General features: G+C 38.4%; 1 protein-coding gene across 3 annotated transcripts; it reads right to left on the bottom strand.

The window, feature by feature from the left end:
• Positions 1–540: 540 nt before the first annotated feature.
• MGC147117 (uncharacterized protein mgc147117) lies at positions 541–17,301 on the bottom strand. Of its 3 annotated transcripts, none has more exons than XM_012961317.3 (6): positions 11,365–11,598; positions 7,301–7,352; positions 5,898–6,085; positions 5,221–5,364; positions 2,310–2,420; positions 541–806 (listed from the first exon to the last, which is right to left on the bottom strand). In XM_012961317.3, exons 1-6 carry the CDS (start codon positions 11,509–11,511, stop codon positions 693–695), a joined length of 756 nt encoding a protein of 251 aa, XP_012816771.1. In that variant the 5' UTR covers positions 11,512–11,598; the 3' UTR covers positions 541–692. The 3 variants fall into 3 exon arrangements, with proteins under 3 accessions (XP_012816771.1, XP_012816772.1, NP_001072388.1); NM_001078920.1 differs by lacking the exon at positions 11,365–11,598 and adding an exon at positions 17,070–17,301 and having other exon boundaries at positions 553–806; XM_012961318.3 differs by lacking the exon at positions 5,221–5,364 and having other exon boundaries at positions 11,365–11,600.
• Positions 17,302–17,625: the final 324 nt, after the last annotated feature.

Raw genomic sequence — 17,625 nt, 5'->3', positions numbered from 1 at the left:
TCCCTTTATCAACTGTTGGGCCTGCCCCCTGATTTTTGGCTCCAAAGTTAAGCACACCTCCTCCCAGAAGTGCACTGGGGCATCCAACCAACCGGGTCCCTTCCCAGTCTGTAGCTGGGCTGGATGATGTCACAGACTGAAAAACAGGGGACAGAGTTCTCTGATTCCCTACATTTGCACAGTGGTTTTTACTATATAACTGTGGTCCAAGGTTAGAAAAAGTGGGCAGAGCCAACAACAGATCAGATTTCATTCAATTACTTCACATTTTCCAAACCAATATGAAGTTTGATCTCAAACTTCCCTTTCTAGTTATACCATATGAACTATATAGTGCGGTAGAGACTCAGTTTGAACCTATTCTTTTTGAACAGGGAGAAAAATAATAAACAAGTAAGAGACCTCTGGGGCCTTTTGGCCCCACTCTGGCAAATTATTTACCAGATGAATGAAAGTTTCCTCCCTTTGGTTTTCTGATGTGTTTTGTGAAAAATATCTTCACTTACTAATTAACATAGGATTCATATATACTAAAACCCATTTCACACAGGCAATGCTACAAGCTTTTATTTAAGCAGCATAATTAAAACATACATTTAAAATATTAGGTCAGTTATCTGTGCTGTAACATTTCTGCAAGAAATTCACAACTGATTCCTGGCATATTTTACAGAATTTTGTATTTATTGGAATCACCATGGAATTGTTTTGCCCTCCCAATCAATAAAGGTGCCACTATGTTGATGACTCAGGGAATAGATTATCTTCATCATTCCAGAAACACTGGTTTGTTTTGTTATTGGTGCCTGGAACAGAAAGAAAAGTTAAACCTGAATATTTATACATTATTTTTGTAGATGGGATGCTTTGCTGTGTAAAGTTAAAACAAATAGGTAATGCTGAGGGTCGTTATAAAGTATGTATATTTTAACAAAATGGTGTATCAAGGTAGCAAATACATGGGCCGACATATGGGTGCCTTCTTCTATTGGTCTTATTGTTCAGACAGCCTCATCTGCTGATACCCCATATACTAGCATATAATGCTGAGGGTCTTTATAAAGTATGTATATTTTAACAAAATGGTGTATAAAGGTAGCAAATACATGGGCCGACATATGGGTGCCTTATTCTATTGGTCTTATTGTTCAGACAGCCTCATCTGCTGATACCCCATATACTGGCATATATAGCGAATCAGCATATGCATTTTTCAAATAGGCCCAATACCCAAATTAACCATTATCAGTAGTACATTGCACATGTATGGCCAGATTTAGTTACAGAAGCATGACTCATGTTTACCTTTCCAACTATAAGATGTTGCGACACATTTTATAAAAGAGACATTTACAATCTATTTATGAGAAACCAGTACATGTCATTTGGATCATCATCCTATGTAAAACAAGTGTACTCCTATTTTGCAGAGAGAGTTTTGGGGATCTCCTCATGAGCCCCAGACAAGAACAATTTCTATCCTGCTTTTGTATCTATACCATAGGCATATATAAAACCTATAGCAATAAACAGTATTTTACTTTTAAGTTAACTTTTAGGGGCTCATTTACTAAGACACGAATTCCAACCGAATTGGAAAAATTCCGATTGGAAAACGAACATTTTGCGACTTTTTCGTATTTTTTGCGATTTTTTCGGCGACTTTACGACTTTTCGGAAATTATCGCGACTTTTTCGTTACCAATATGATTTGCGCGCAAAAACGCGTAGCCATTCGGAAAGTTGCGCAAAATCTGGCGATTTTTTCGTAACGTTAAAACTTGCGCGAAAAGTCGCGCCTTTTCCGTAGCGTTAAAACTTAAAAGGCGCGATGTTTCGCGCAAGTTTTAACGCTATGAAAAAATCGCCAGATTTTGCGCAACTTTCGGAATGGCTACGAAAAACTCGTGTTTTTTCGCGCAAATCGTATTGGTAACGAAAAAGTCGCGACAATTTTCCGAAAAAAACGCAAAATACCGATCATTACAAAAAAAACGCAATCGGACGCATTCGGCCCGTTCGTGGGTTAGTAAATGTGCCCCTAAGTATATTCTATTTAGTTCTATATATAACTCTTCAATTGGTCTATTTTTAAATTGTTTTATATTATTTTGCTTTTTTTGTGTTCAGAATACAATTTTATTGGTAGTTACTTTTTTTTATTTCAAAAAATCTCCCTTGGAACAGGCAATTACAGTGCAGTAAGGTGCTCAAAGTTAATGAATGCTGATGTACTGAATCTGAACAGACAACAATGATATGTAATATAGTGTTTTATTGATGTCCTGTTTTATTTATTTCCCTCTTACCTTCTCACCCCCCATGTCAGTTTGCACCCAACCTGGATGTATAGCAATTGAAATAATTCCATCCTGCTTGTACCCCTCCATATGACATCTTGAGAGAATATTCAGAGCAGCCTGTATATTAGAATACCAACACAAAGTCCATTAAGCACCAAGTAAATCAATATTATTTCAGTGGTTTTAATATTTTCAAACCAACATTACTAAACAATTTACAAAGTTTACAAGTGTTAACAAGTGTTACAGTGAGGAAAGAAATCACTTGGAAATCAAAAGTGTTACAGTGAGGAAAGAAATACACTTAGAAATCATGGAGGGGTCTGAAATTCACATTGTAGGTGCATTCCCACTGTGAGAGACAGCATTTACAAAAAAAAAATCAGGAAATCACATTGTATGATTTTTAAAGAAGGTATTTATATTGCACTGCTGCACATAAGTATTTGAACACCTGAGAAAATCAGTGTTAATATTTGGTACAGAAGCCTTTGTTTGCAATTACGAAGGTCAAATGTTTCCTGTAGTTCTTGACCAGGTTTGCACACACTGCAACTGGGATTTTGGCCCACTCCTCCACACAGATCCCCTCTAGATCTGTCAGGTTTCGGGACTGTCGCTGAGTAACACGGAGTTTCATCTCCCTCCAGAGATTTTCTATTGGATTTAGGTCTGGAGACTGGATAGGCCACTCCAGAACCTTGATATGCCTCTTACGGAGCCACTCCTTGGTTATCTTGGCTGTGTGCTTCGGGTCATTGTTATGTTGGAAGACCCAGCCACAACCCATCTTCAATGCTGAGGGAAGGAGGTTGTTGCTCAAAATCTCACAATACATGGCCCCATTCATCCTCTCTTTAATACAGTGCAGTTGTCCTGTCCCGTTCGCAGAAAAGCACCCCCAAAGCATGATGTTACCACCCCCATGCTTCACAGTAGGGATGGTGTTCTTGGGATCCAACTCATCCTTGTTGTTTTTCCTCCAAACACGGCGAGTGAAAGTTCTACTTTGGTCTCATCTGACCACAAGACTTTCTCCCATGCTTCCTCTGGATCATCCAGATGGTCATTTGCAAACTTTAGACGGGCCTGGACATGTGATGATTTGAGCAGGGGAACCTTCCGTGCAATGCATGATTTGAAACCATGACCATGGTGTAGTGTTCTACCGACAGTGACCTTTGAAACTGTGATCCCAGCTCTCCTCATGTCATTGACCAGCTCCTCCCTTGTAGATCTGGGCTAATTCCTCACCTTTCTTATCATCAGTGATACCCCATGAGGTGAGATCATGCATGGAGTCTTTAGCCTCTTCCGTTTTCTAACAATTGCTCCAACAGTTAAGCTATTTTCACAAGCTGCTTGGCAATTGCCCCGTAGCCCTTTCCTGCCTTGTGGAGGTCCACAAATTTGTCTCTGGTGTCTTTTGACAGCTCTTTGGTCTTGCCCATGGTAGTAGTTGGAGTCTGACTGACCGTGGGGTGGACAGGTGTCTTTAAAGAGCTCAGACAGGTGCTACTAATTTAGATTAATGAGTGGAGTAGAGGTGGACTTTTTAAAGGCAGAGTAACAGGTCTTTGAGAGCCAGAATTCTTGCTGATTGCCAGGTGTTCAAATACTTATGTGCAGCAGTGTAATACAAATACATTCTTTAAAAATCATACAATGTGATTTCCTGATTTTTTTTTTAAATGCTGTCTCTCACAGTGGGAATGCACCTACAATGTGAATTTCAGGCCCCTCCATGATTTCTAAGGTGTTCGCAGGGTGTTCAAATACTTATGTTCCTCACTGTATATATATAAATTATAATGTACCCCCTACTAAAATGTAAAAGGCTTTTAGAAGTCCCCAAGGAGTTCCATGATCATATAAAAACACAAGGCTGCAGACATTCAAACCAGTACCCCACCAACTCTTTCATTGCTATGCACACCTGCACCTTTTTCACTTCATCTTTTTTTGCCTAATGCAATACAGTACTGTTACTGGAAACAGGATATGTAAATAAAGTGTGCCATGCTGTGTGCGGATCAGTTAAGAATGCTTGCTTGTCAAAACCAATTGAGTGGTCATTTACATCCAGCCCTAGGCTGACAGGCTCAAGGTAGTCTTGTCTTTACCTAAGAACAGGGCTTTGTCACCGCCTGCTCCTGCCGTTGTTTCCTAACTTACATTTCTGAATGATGCACAAGTAAGGGGCCAAAAGACAAAATATTTTATGCTGTATGCTACACTATGATTGACTTGTTGTGCCAAGTAAAAGAATCTGACACAAGGTGCAGAGCGCCATAGTGGGTGGGGAAGCCTACATGCCTCCCCTGCTCATGAATACAGCTGTGTCGAAGTGCATGTCACTGTTGACCTCCGGAATCCCCTCCCTGTGTAAATCATCAGAAAATAGCAAACATTGATATGGTTTCTATAGCAGCGCTCCAATTCTGATTACAGAACTTAACTGATCTGTATCCTTTTTGTTTTCACCAGCACAGGTCAGTGATAGTGCTGTCTTTTCTTGCTTCAGCTGCCTGCATTACAATACAGTAAGGGGGAATCCATTCTGTCTGTTTGTGCATGCACAGAAATAGCTAAGCATCTATCTTTAATATATAATGGAAGACAATATGGTAGCTGCAAGACTGAACAGGGATAAAGTGTGCATTATATTGTGTAAAAAACTAAGCGAAGGAGATATAGATGGTAAATGGTTAAAAATGAGAGTTGCCTTGTCCTTTAAGCAACTCTGTAAAATTATATCTAGAATTCAACTTGTAATTTAATTTTATAATTCACAGACTAATACATTGATGCATTATATAAATTGAAGTTCAACACCTACAGGCACAGATTTTATTATATAATGGATAATGTACATCCTATAGGTAACGACAGGTGTACTTGTAACTATCTGTTGTACCTTGCTGCAGCGATAGGAGATAACTGGCAATGCTGAAAACAAATGGGGAAGCTCTTCCAGAGAGCCAAGCAGAGCTGAGATATGTACAATAGCTGATTTTCCTGAGCTTTCCACTACAGATCGTTTTAGCAAATGATGATATGCCTACAAAAAATGTATAAGAAGCATTAATACACATTTTAGTAGAAATCAAGTTTGCACAAATAACTGTATTCTTGTATGAAAACCCTGCTGGGCCAGATGCAAAGTGTAAAAATGGGGGAAAACTGATGTTATTTACAACCTACCCCAATACTCCATGAACACAGGTATTTATCAGTTATTTGTATATTCTATATTCATCAGAGGAGCTTGAGGGATTAATGCAGTCCCCCTGGCTTTTGGACCTGCATGAATGATAAGGCTTTTTTGCACTCTGTGCCCAATGGCACAATAATATTGGGCACCCTTTAGATACATATATAGACACACATATAAATACACACACATTTACAATTATTTATACTCAAAACTAAATAAAAATTCCAAACATTTATCCTAACCCCTCCTACACACATTCAGGGAATCTGCCATCACAACATCTACCATGCATTCTACAATCAGTATTTAGAGGCACCAGAACATAATGGGACCGAATATCTGTGTGTACATTAGATTTAATAATTTTTCCTCTTAACCTGAGTTGTTAGCATAGGGCCAACTACATTGACGTTGTAGACATGCATCATGTCCTCTGCAGTCTGTGTCTCCAGTGAGTTGTGATTTAGAATCCCAGCATTATTGATCAGCAGGTCCAGGCCTTGTCCATTCAGATGTTTCTCTACTTCTTTCACAGAGGCATTAACGCTTGCAGGGTTGGTAGTATCTAGAAAGTACATAGATAATCAATCAATCAACTGTGAATGTGACATGAATAATGTAAGAGAATTTTTATACAGAGATAGTATAATTAAAGCCATAAAGTTTGTATTAGTAACCCAAAGCAACAGATCAAATGATAGCTTTCAAACAGGTTACCACTAATTGGTATGTGTTAACTGGTTGCTATGGGTTAGCAGGTTACCAGGTACACAGTTTTTATCACATTACTCTCAAATGTAGTTCATCAGTAATGCTGGACTTATGTAATGAAGCAGTCAATTTTCTTCCATCCAGTTAAAAATAAAACACAGTCAGGCATTTACTTTTATTTATACTGTATGGCAGATTTAGCAAAATTCCAAATGGCATTGTTTTGTGATTAGAGAATATACACAGAGAAAAAAAAACACAAAATATACTTTAGAATATTTTTGGAAAACTCCCAAAAACAAAAAAGTTGCATAAATACATGGCAAGTAAAATCTGCCCAGTTTCTATAAAAGGTCATTGGAAATGAGATTTTAAGAAACTTTGTTTTAGTTCATTTTTCCCATTTTATTAAAGCAATCTAATCTCATTGAAAATAACTAGAACAATCTTTGTTTGTGTGCAACTTGTTTTCCAATAAAAAAAAAACACGGTCATGGATTTTTTTAGGCATGATTCAGGAATTTCCCAAGATTTGACCTTTTTAAGCAGGATTTGGCCAAATCCATGCCTCTGGCCAAACCAATTATGAGACGTATTGGATAAATGGAAAAAACCCTAATTTTGTAGGCAATTATGAATAATATATGGTGCTGGCTTCACATTAGTTTAAAATTGAATACAGTCTGTAAAAATGGCCCCTTTATTGGAGCTCCATATAGAGCCTATCAGGTCTCTGTCCATGTTTCAAATGAAGGGTGGGCTTGTCATAACAGTCCCTGCCAGAAGCACAGCAGGAGGGGGATAGCCAATCACAGCCCTGCAGTCACACAAGCTAAGATAGGCTTTAGTTCCCTATCAGGTCAGCCTAGCTGCAGATGAGTTCCTATCCTAAGCTAATTTTGCCCATTAAAAAGATAACCCCCTTAAATTACAAAGTCCTGCAGGAGAAGATATCTGTGTTTGTGCTGCACATGGGTGTGTCTAAGCCTGTAATTGGTGCTTGTAATATGATGAAGCAAGAATACAAATGCCAATGTATTTACGTCCAAATCATTTATTGTCTGCTTACCTAGCTGAATTACTACAACATTTGAGTGCTTTTCAGAAAGGTTCTTTAATTCCTGCAAAATAAAACCAAGTAAAATCCTTAGTTATATGCAAACAAATGAATGCTATGTACTTCGTAATTACAGTAATATATGTGCACGTATTTAAATATGATTATAATCAAACGCTTTTTTATAATCAAACACGGTTTTTCCCCAGTGCTCATCAGTAGGGCCGTTCCTGCCATGAGGCCAGGTAAGAAGATTGAAAAGGCTGCATTTTTGTTAATAAAACCAAATTGTAGATTTTATTAAAAATGACAAATCTGTTTATCTGTTTTACATAAAAAGCTGCATAATAAAAGTCCTTTTTAAATTAAACATAAAACCCAAAATCATTTTTTTATTACCACATCCATACCCATTATAAAAACATTTAAAAATCTGTCAGGGCATAGAGGTGGGGCAGACAATTACTTTCACTTTGAATTCCAATTCAAAACTTCTTAGATGTTGCTGCACTCCTCACATTCCCCCTCCCTTCTCACCACTCTCAGATTTTGGCAGGATGCAATGCCTACTTTGTTAACAGTGTCCACAAAGTGGCACCTGCCTGCTTGTTGCAATTGTGAATTCCAAGGCTGAAGAAAATAAGATTCAAATAATTTATATAGTGTAAGTAACGTTTATTTTGCTTGACAAACACAATAGAAAACAATTTGGAATTATTTCTTAAGGTGACAGGTCCCCTTCAAATGAACAAAATTTTGTGTAAGGGTACTTAAACTGGTTGTTTACCTTGACAAAATTGCAGAACAAATGTTGACTTTTTAAAAATTAATTTATTCCAAAATATGAAAAAGTCATATCCAACCCCTTGACATGAGCATGGAACTAGCAGCCTGAAGCCCTGAACACATCAGGCGTTGCACACATTAAGCCAGATTCAATATGATGAGGAAAAACGCTCATTGTTTAGCACATAACATTAAATAGAACTGATTCGGGCTCTTTTGGGACAATTGATGATGTGGAAAACAGACTCTCGCTGCAGCATAAACATGATTCCTGGGGCTGATACATTCAAATATATCTTAGCAATTCACTCTTACTGTATATTCCGCAGTGCAGTAAATTGCATATACCGTAAGACCTTCCTACTAGGCTTCCCAACATTGTATCTTAACAGCCCTAAACCTTTTATAAATAATTACAAAGTACATGACATTTTATTTAAAGTAGATGTTCACCTTCAACAACTGTCAGTAAAACCAAACTTATTCTATTGTTATTACTAAATTATGATGAACGGTGCACCCTATTTATACTGCTCCCTTATATCACCACTTGCTTGCCATCACGTACATTCTATTGACAGATGTGTCAAAAATGTATTCATTGAATGAAATTTCACCTTGTTATAATTGAAGCTTTTGCCTGTGTTTTAGTCAGAGAAAATATTGTAAATTGAAGGAGCATGTTATATTATATATGTTATATTATATATATGTATATATATGTCACTTTAGCAACCAGATAGCAGTTGACATTTTAGTTGAGAAAGTCTCAATATGAATACACATTTCAACAAAGTCTAGCTTGTCTCTGAGAAAAAAAACCTCTGCATGTAAGGGCATTTTAACTTGTAATGCTCTGTGCAAAGTTTGTGATAATGGATTGCATTTTATTATGTTTGGTTGAAAAACATACTGTTCTTCAACTTCAGCGTATTCTTCCACTTTTTCTTCTTCTTCTTAGCGCCCCCCATTTTCTAAATGCTACTTCTCCTACAGTTTTAGGGGTATAAGACCCAAACTCTCCACACTTTGCCCTATAGTGGAACAGGTTGCTTGTGCTTTACTAAGCGATTGTGCCCCCCCGTCTTTTTGTGGCACTGCTGCGATCATCCCAATTTTCCCTTTGACTTTGACAGGGAAGATTTTCAAACTGCTGCCACTCTTATAGCTTTGAAGCTGCACCCCCTGAAACTTGAATAACATAATCATGGGGTCACCCCGAATGAAACAGTGACATTTGTTGCATGACCCAAAGTGGGAGGGGCCAACAACAGCCAATCAAATTTCACCCTTTGACTTTAAAGGGGAAATTGAAACTGCTCCCAATCTTACAGCTTTGAGGCTACACTCCCCAAACTTGAATGACATAGTCATGGGGTCAGTCTGAATGAAAATATGATTGTTGGATGCCCAAAATTGGCCGGAGCTGTGAACAGTAAATGAGATTTTACCTATTGACTTGGCGGAAATTCAACCTGCTGCCATTCTCACAGTAATAACACCAGGGTCCCCAAACTTTGCAGAGTTAGGCAACAGGTAACTGCGGTTCAAAGATAGAAAAAGTGGGCAGAGCCACCAACAGCTAATTAGATTTTACCTATTGGCTTTCAATGGGGAAATCCAACCTGCTGCCATTCTCCCAGTATTAACACCAGGGTTCACAAAATTTTCACAGTTTGTCATTGGGTGACTATGTTCCAAGTTTAGAAAAGTGGGCGGGATCAACAACAGCCAATCAGATTTTGCCTATAGATTTCATACGTTTCTCACAGTATTAACACCAGGGTCACTAGAGGACTGCATTTTTAGTTTTATTTGGTTTAAATTTCTCACACTATTTATGTCAGGGTTCCCAAACTTTGCACAGTCAGTCACTGGCTGACTACGTATTTAGGGTTAGAAAAAGTGGAGGGAGCCACCAACAGCCAATCCATTTCCACCCATTCAATTTGATTGGTTTATATTTAAACTGGTACCATTTAAGTATTAATTCCAGGGTTGTTAAACTTTCCTAAGTTAGTCACTGGGTATTTGCGGTTCAAAGTTAGAAAAAGTGGGCGGAGCCACCAATCACATTTCACCTATTTACTTTCAATGGTGAAATGTAAAATACTGTCAGTCCCAAAATTTTTATGTCTGAGTCCCCTAACAGCCAATCAGATTTCATCCATTGAATTTTATTTAAAATGCTGTCATTCTCACACCATTTATGCCTGGGTGCCCACTGTTTGTCACTGGGTAACTTCGACTAAAAGGTTAGAAAAAGTGGACACACTCACCAACCACCAATCACAATTTACCTATTGACTTTTATTGGTTTAAATTTAAACTGCTGCCATTCTTTAACTATTAATCCTAGGGTCCCTAAACTTTGCAGAGTTAGTCACTGGGTAACTGCAGTTCCAGGTTAGAAAATGTGGGTGGAGCCACCAACCGCCAATCAGATGTCACTCATTGACTTTCAGTGGGGACATTTAAATTGCTGCCATTGAGATACTATTAAAACCAGGGTCCCCAAACTTTGCACATTGGTTTTTACTATATAACTGTGGTCCAAGGTTAGAAAAAGTGGGCAGAGTCAACAACAGATAAGATTTCATTCAGTGACTTCACGTTTTTCAACCCAACATGAAGTTTGTTCTCAAACTTCCCTTTCTAGTTCACTATTGGAATCTCTGCCAAACCAGTTAAGTAGGGTGGCCAGGTGTCCTGCTCTAGGCAGATCAGTCCTGCTTTTGAGCACTCTGTCACGGGCAACAGGCACTCACGTTAAAGTAAAAAATGAGAGAGCCCAGGTGCAGTATCAAAAAATAGTATAGAGCGTGATAGAATAAATGCCGCACTCACAGGACTTAGTGAAAAAATAAAGGTTATTTATTACCGGGTGAGGACCAAAATGTCGATCCAAATAAAATAAGTATCTTTCTTTTTTTGATAAAATTTTGGTGTGCATCAGCATTTTTTACATATTTATATTGTCTCTCTGATTTGCACCCAGGTTGTAACTCCTATAAGTGTGTGCCTCAGCCTTTTCTACATACATATATATAAAATACTCCATAGGGTGCACACCATTTGCAGCGACAAAACCTGGGTGCTTGTACCAAAAAAATGCACTGGAACAAGGAGAGCACTCCTAGGATTTAAAGGATTGTGAGCAAAATATAAATGCAAAAATAGAAAGGTTTATTACTGATAGATATATATATATATATATATAGCGGCTGTGTCATTCTTGTAGGAGATTTGGAAATAGCCACCCGACAGTCAAGTGACCTTATTTAATTTACCTGACTCTGCTGAGCACCTGGGTCCCGGCATGTGGCAAAAATCTTTTGAGGAGGATTCTGACTGTTCAGAAATTGTTGCACAAATTCATATCCAATCCCCCTGTTTGATCCAGTCACCAAGACAGTACGGATGTTAACGTCGGACATATTTGTAATTTGTCTTTTCCTACAGCGTTTTGCTTCTGTGTCTCAGTGCTGCTTTGTCTTCACTACCCTCATGCAGTCCAGGAAATAACTGCTAGACATGTGACTTGAAGTTCTACATTCTCCAAACATTAACACTTTCCCTGACAAACTAATTCCATTTTGTTATGGTAAGGTAATGAACAGAAAATGCAAAGAAGTAGTGTGAGAAAAGGTAGTGTGAGATAAGTAAGCAGGACTAAGACAAGAGAGCTATAAAAAGAGACACACAACGTTAAGAATTTCTGATCTAACAAAAGTTTATCTCACTTTATAATGTAGATATAAACTAGTGCCCAGAAATCATATTTTAAGAAAAATATGTACACATTACTCTGGAGCACTAGCCCCATATAACCCTCATCAGAATTTAACTTATATTGTGTTTGTGCATTTGACCAAACAGATCTAGTTTGGATTAATATGGGAAACTATTTAAAAAACAACACCACTGTACTGGGTTTTAACACCTAGAAAAGTATCGGTGACAACAAAATTGTGGTTTGGGTCACATTTAGTGTAATTTACTATTCCACTAACTGAGATTATCGCCCTGCAAGGACAAATTTTTATTCCATCAAAAACAGCTATTAGACTTTTCACCCCCCCCATCTCTATAACTAGATCACATTCTTTAATCCTATTCAAACTGGTTTAAAATGCATGCCTCCATATCCCTCATTTTGCATGTTTAATGAATGCTGCATGTCTAAATTCTTTTTTTTATAAACTGCAGAGTATCCAGTAAACCCTGCAATATTTACTCTAAAGTTAACTATTAATCACAAGAAATCACATTCATGCTCCTTAAGTGACAGTTTGCTAAACTACGCAGTCCAAAGGTTGCTCCCTCAACTAAAAGATAACTATATAAAAGGTTGAGGACCCTCAACCTGGGGAATTATAGAAAGGGATAAAACTTAAGCCAATGATGATATATAAAAAAACAAGACCCAGTGGCTAAATCTTTACCCCTGGATCTGGGAGGCAACACGTAGTCAGCACAACAATTTGTGAAGCCTTTAAAGCAGTGCAAGTTCTCTAATGGCCACTTTCCACTGATACATAGAACTGGATACAATTTAGAACAGCACTGCTCATATTGCTTAGGATATAATGCCTTTATTGCATACTGTCAGGGCATTATAGAGAGGTTTCCTGCCTTATCCGGCACTTTAGCAAGCTACAGAAAGGGCCATATACAGTAAGACCTAAAATTTCGCTGTAATGCTCTCAAAGTGTGCAATAAAGGTATTTTCTCCTAAAGGATATCAGTGGTGCTGTTCAAAATTGTGATCTAGTAGATAAAGGACAGGGTGTTTTCATAGTTTAATGGTTCTACCTGTAATTCATTGATTAAGGGGGACAAGATTTCACATCCGTATACTGGTGAATATTTTAAATTAGGGGCAGATATACATGCTACATTCATTTTTGTTCATATATGCTTAAAGGACAAGGAAAGTCGAAAATCACTGGGGGGGTGGTCCTAATGTTAGGCTCACAGCTACCCCAGACTGCTGCAGTTTTCTTCTAACAGAAGCACCAGCCCGTGGTAAAAGGTAAGAGATTACATTCACGGAGCCATACCTAACATTTGGCAACCCAGTGATTTTTGCCTTTCTTTCTGCTTTAAATGTCCTTGCTCCCTAATGTATTTAGGCAGTGTTGGACCTATATTCAAATTAACCAAATATATAATACATAACATGGCAGTAAACACTGTCAGCCTGGAACACCAGGGGCCCACCACAGAAGTTTGAAGGTGCACAATCCAAAAAAGGTGCACAATCCAAAACTAATGGCAGCTCATAATTTTAAGCAGAAAATTCTGAACAGATCGGAAACTGCATAGGCAGCTTCTATAACACTCCCAACCTAAAAGTTAAGCAAGGTACATACATTTTATGAAGAGAGTGAAAGGACCTTAGAACTAACTGGTTGAGAGCTGCTTCCACCCCACCTCCTTCATAACTTAGCCCCTTAGCTCAAAAATGTATTTAGCTAAAGCACTAATGCTTACTTTAAGAGAGAGCTCACACTCCCACTCCCTTCTTGTTACATTTCTTTTCAGCAGCTGATGAAAAAAAAATAATGCATTGAATGTTACTTCTTGCAGCTTCTTCTTGCAATCTTCCTTCACTTCCCAGATGAGGACTGCTCGTTTCTGCTCTGTCAGCCTTTCACTGACTTCTGCATTTTTGTTACCAAATGGATTATTTACAGCCTGTTTAGAACAGAGCACTCGGGTCTAAACAGGCTCCAGATTGCATGCTCACGGCCAAGGACCCACTAGGATTGGGGCCACCAGGGATATTACCCAGTAACCCAGTGGGCCAGTCTGACCCTGTGTGCAAGTAAAATGTTTAAAAAAGATTTTCAGTGCATTAATCACATATAGAGAATGCATGCAAGAGAACTGCTAAAGGGCAACTTAAAGGTGATAAAAACCCTGTCGTCCTGTGCTCCATTTTACCAGTCAGGCTTCTTGCATTTTTCAACATACAACAAAGGGCAAATTTATCAATCTTTAAAGTTAAGAAAAAAAAAGTCAAAACATGCAACTCATTAGCATATTTTTTCCTCAAGCACTACTTTCCTTTTTGAAAAAATGTTTTGACAGCATAGCCATGGACATGAATTTTTCACAGAAAAAAAGTCAAACAAGCTAGTATCACTGTTCTATTAAAGGACATGTAAAGCCCACATTTGCCTACAATGTATATCAGTTGGGCACGTCTCCCCCACCAAAATGGCACCATTTGTACTGCATGTATCCCCTCTGCTTGCCAGCACCATCACATTTTCCTAAAGCAAATTGCAGCTTTCACCCAGGGTCCATTTTTCCTCTGATACATAATCAGATACATTCAGCTAGAGCTGAGTTTCTATAGGAACCAGCAATGCCTTCTCTTCACTGACTGCTAGACTGGGGGGGCGTGTTTAGTAATCTGAGTTTAGAACAACTGAGCATGCCCACAACCCAACAGCCAAAGCAAATTCCTGAGGGAGGGGGCTGAGTGGGTTACAGGATGAGAAGGAAATCTAAGTGATTAAGGGGATGTTGCAGCCTTACTATTAACCTCTGGACAACCAGTGTGGCAGGTATTGAAATATTTCAAAGAGGCAGTTCACTGATTACATTTTTGTGTTTGGGGTTTACATGTCCTTTAAATTTCACCGGGGCTGAAAATCTTGACTGTTTTAATAAACTGTAAAATAAATGAATAAAATAAAGTTGATTGTGACAATTCCCATTGACTTCTTTAAAATTCTGCAGCTTTTACTTTCCATGATTTTTCTGGAGACTTTTATGTTTTTATTTTCTTTCATAAATCAGGACTAATCGAGGTTCCAAAGAATATTCTCAAGTATATTAAATTTTTTTAAATTGGTGAAAGAAACTAAAACTCGAAAGTTACGAAATTTTTGCATCCAAATGATCGTAAACGGCGCAAAACCTTTCTGGCTTTGAAACTTCAATGCATGATTTTGGAAGCCTCCCATAGGACTCAATGGCACTCTGCAGCTCCAACCTGGCCAAAAGAAAGTCACAATACCAAAGCTTGAATGAATTCCAAAACGTTCGTACTCGTTGCGACAAATATGATTTTGTCGCGGAAATTGACACAAACCACGAAAAAGTTGCGCAAATTAATGAAAATAATTGGAAATAACGCACAGTTCTAAAAATTTACGAATTTTACTCATTCGTACTCATTTGGACTTTAATGAATGGACCCCTTAAAGTCCTCATCTTTAGTCTTCAGGACTTCCCTATTTCCACTTGCTCCACCACATGCTGAACCCTAGCATTGGGCAAACAACAGATTGTTCAGCATGCAGAATCCTTACAGATTACCCTATCCACCTTCCTAATAACTGAATCCCCTATTACTAAAACCTGCATTTCTTTTCTAGCACTTTTCCAGCGCTTGTAGTACTGTAGCCTTTTTCCATCTGTGTGAAGTTGGGGAGTAGAATTAATTTAACCCAAAGGTGAAAGGCTGCACAACAGTTATGTGCAGCCTTTCACCTTAGGGTTAAATTAACTCTACTCCCCAACTTCACACAGACAGAAAAAGGCAGTTTACCTCTGTTATATAGGCAGAACACCAGAACACAATAGTCAGACTGTTACTTTATACAGCATGCAATGCAATTTAATCTCAGCATTTTTAACACATTTTTTTAACCTGAGCAAATCTTGAACTTACAGCATACAAATGCCATTCTTTACAGTCATTCAGTTACAGCATTTTCAGCACATTTTTAAACCTGGGCAGTAACCCATGGCAACCACTCAGATATTTGTTGTCATTGTCATTGGCTATAAAACGTAATCCAAACCTTCTTAGTGCAAAGGTTTAAATATATGTAAAGATCAAATTCAAATCGAAAAGGATAGTATGGTGAGTAACTACAATAAAGAAAAAATATTAAAAGAAGCTACACTGCTGGGGCATGATAGTGGCTTGTGAATTTGTGAGCGTACACTGGGGAAACAGAGTTTGATGAGAAAGCATACTCAGGAGAAAGAGGTTTTGTCATGTGAAGAACGTACAGAGGGTATGGAGAGTTTGGTGAGAGGATAAAGGAAGAGGCTGTAAGGGCGCAGTCACATGTGGCCTATGGTCCACTTACAGAACACAGGCGGAGATTAGCATACCATATGGCACGAGGGCCTTCGGCCCTGGTCACATAGATCTTTGGCTCTGCTTCGCTTTTTAAGGCTGGCAGAGAGAAGTGGATATGCTCTCTTCCGCAGCTCTTTATAGCTGTTCTGACAGGGACAGCTTCTGCAGCTACACAGAGTAGAGTGGAGAAAAAACACAAAATGCAGGCTGATAGAAGTGAAGCCCTGTGACCTGGGTTTTGGAAGGTACACCAAAGGGAAGGAGAAAGTATACTGACAGGATGACACAAGAAGAAGAGAGACTGTGCCTCTCTAACTGGTTAGTACAGTTACACAATGCAAATAAGGCCACATACCTTGTCATTAGCCAAAGGGGACCAAAAGGGGATCTGGAACTGATAAAGTCAGGAAACCCACTGCTCTAGGCTATGCTGCAGCTGCACAATATTTGGACCAGCCTTACTTTTAAATTAATTAATTTAAAGGAACATTTTGGCACCGACAACCATTTTATCTTTAGTTTTTCTTTAAGAGACAACAATCAAAGCACTACCTAATGTCATGAACCTGAGAGGTGCAGTGCTTGGAACTCCATTACTAAATAAAAACCCCAAGGACAAACTCAGATTGGACTGTTTGGAGTGACATGTAAGAAGCACAAACAACAGAAGCACAGGCTGTTCTTTTCCAGGGAAAAAAATCATGAGCCAATTCAGTGAGGCAGGGTGAGCTAATAGCAAAATGTTTTCTAGAAACTAGATCATCCTTGCACAGAAATACAATTTTAATATATAAATTACAAAGTATTAAAACTATCATAACAGCAACATTGAGTGTAATTAATGACATGGTCAGGCTATGGATATATTTTTTTAAATTCTCTTACCATCATATCCTGGTTGAATTAAAGCACCTCTTTCCTATTTAGCTAATTAGTGGTTTAAAGGTCTTAGTATTCCGCCAGAGAACAGATGAACTTCCTCAATTACTCCTTTTCTTTTGTTCATACGTCATGCAGTGGTTTTCTTTGTATCTTCCCGGTATTCAAGAGTCTCTCCATTAGAATATTATTTTGGATGTTAAATCAAGCAGCTGGGAACATTTCCTTATAGGTAAACAACACAGCAATGCTAACTTGCATTTAGTGCTGTCATTGCAAATTGATGAAGCTTGTTTCCTGTTCTATGGAAGCACTTGTAGCAATTCAGATTTAGAAACCCCAGAGCATGACCCTTTCTGCTCCTCCCAGAATTTAGCCCCTTCTTTGAAATATGCCAAGAGACCACGTGTACGCTCTGCTTTGAACCTGCTGATAAATCTCTGTAATTTCTAAACGCAATGGAGACTTATGGGCATAGTGCACATAGATATAGGGCATTTTACATTTAGATTGCTACACAGTCCTAGAAATGTAGAGCACCTATTTCTGTGCCAAAAATGTT

This window comes from Xenopus tropicalis, chromosome 4 (assembly GCF_000004195.4).
Source record: "Xenopus tropicalis strain Nigerian chromosome 4, UCB_Xtro_10.0, whole genome shotgun sequence".
Lineage (NCBI taxonomy): Eukaryota > Metazoa > Chordata > Amphibia > Anura > Pipidae > Xenopus > Xenopus tropicalis.
Note: the sequence above shows the minus strand (reverse complement) of the source record. Positions and strands in the feature narration are given on the sequence as shown.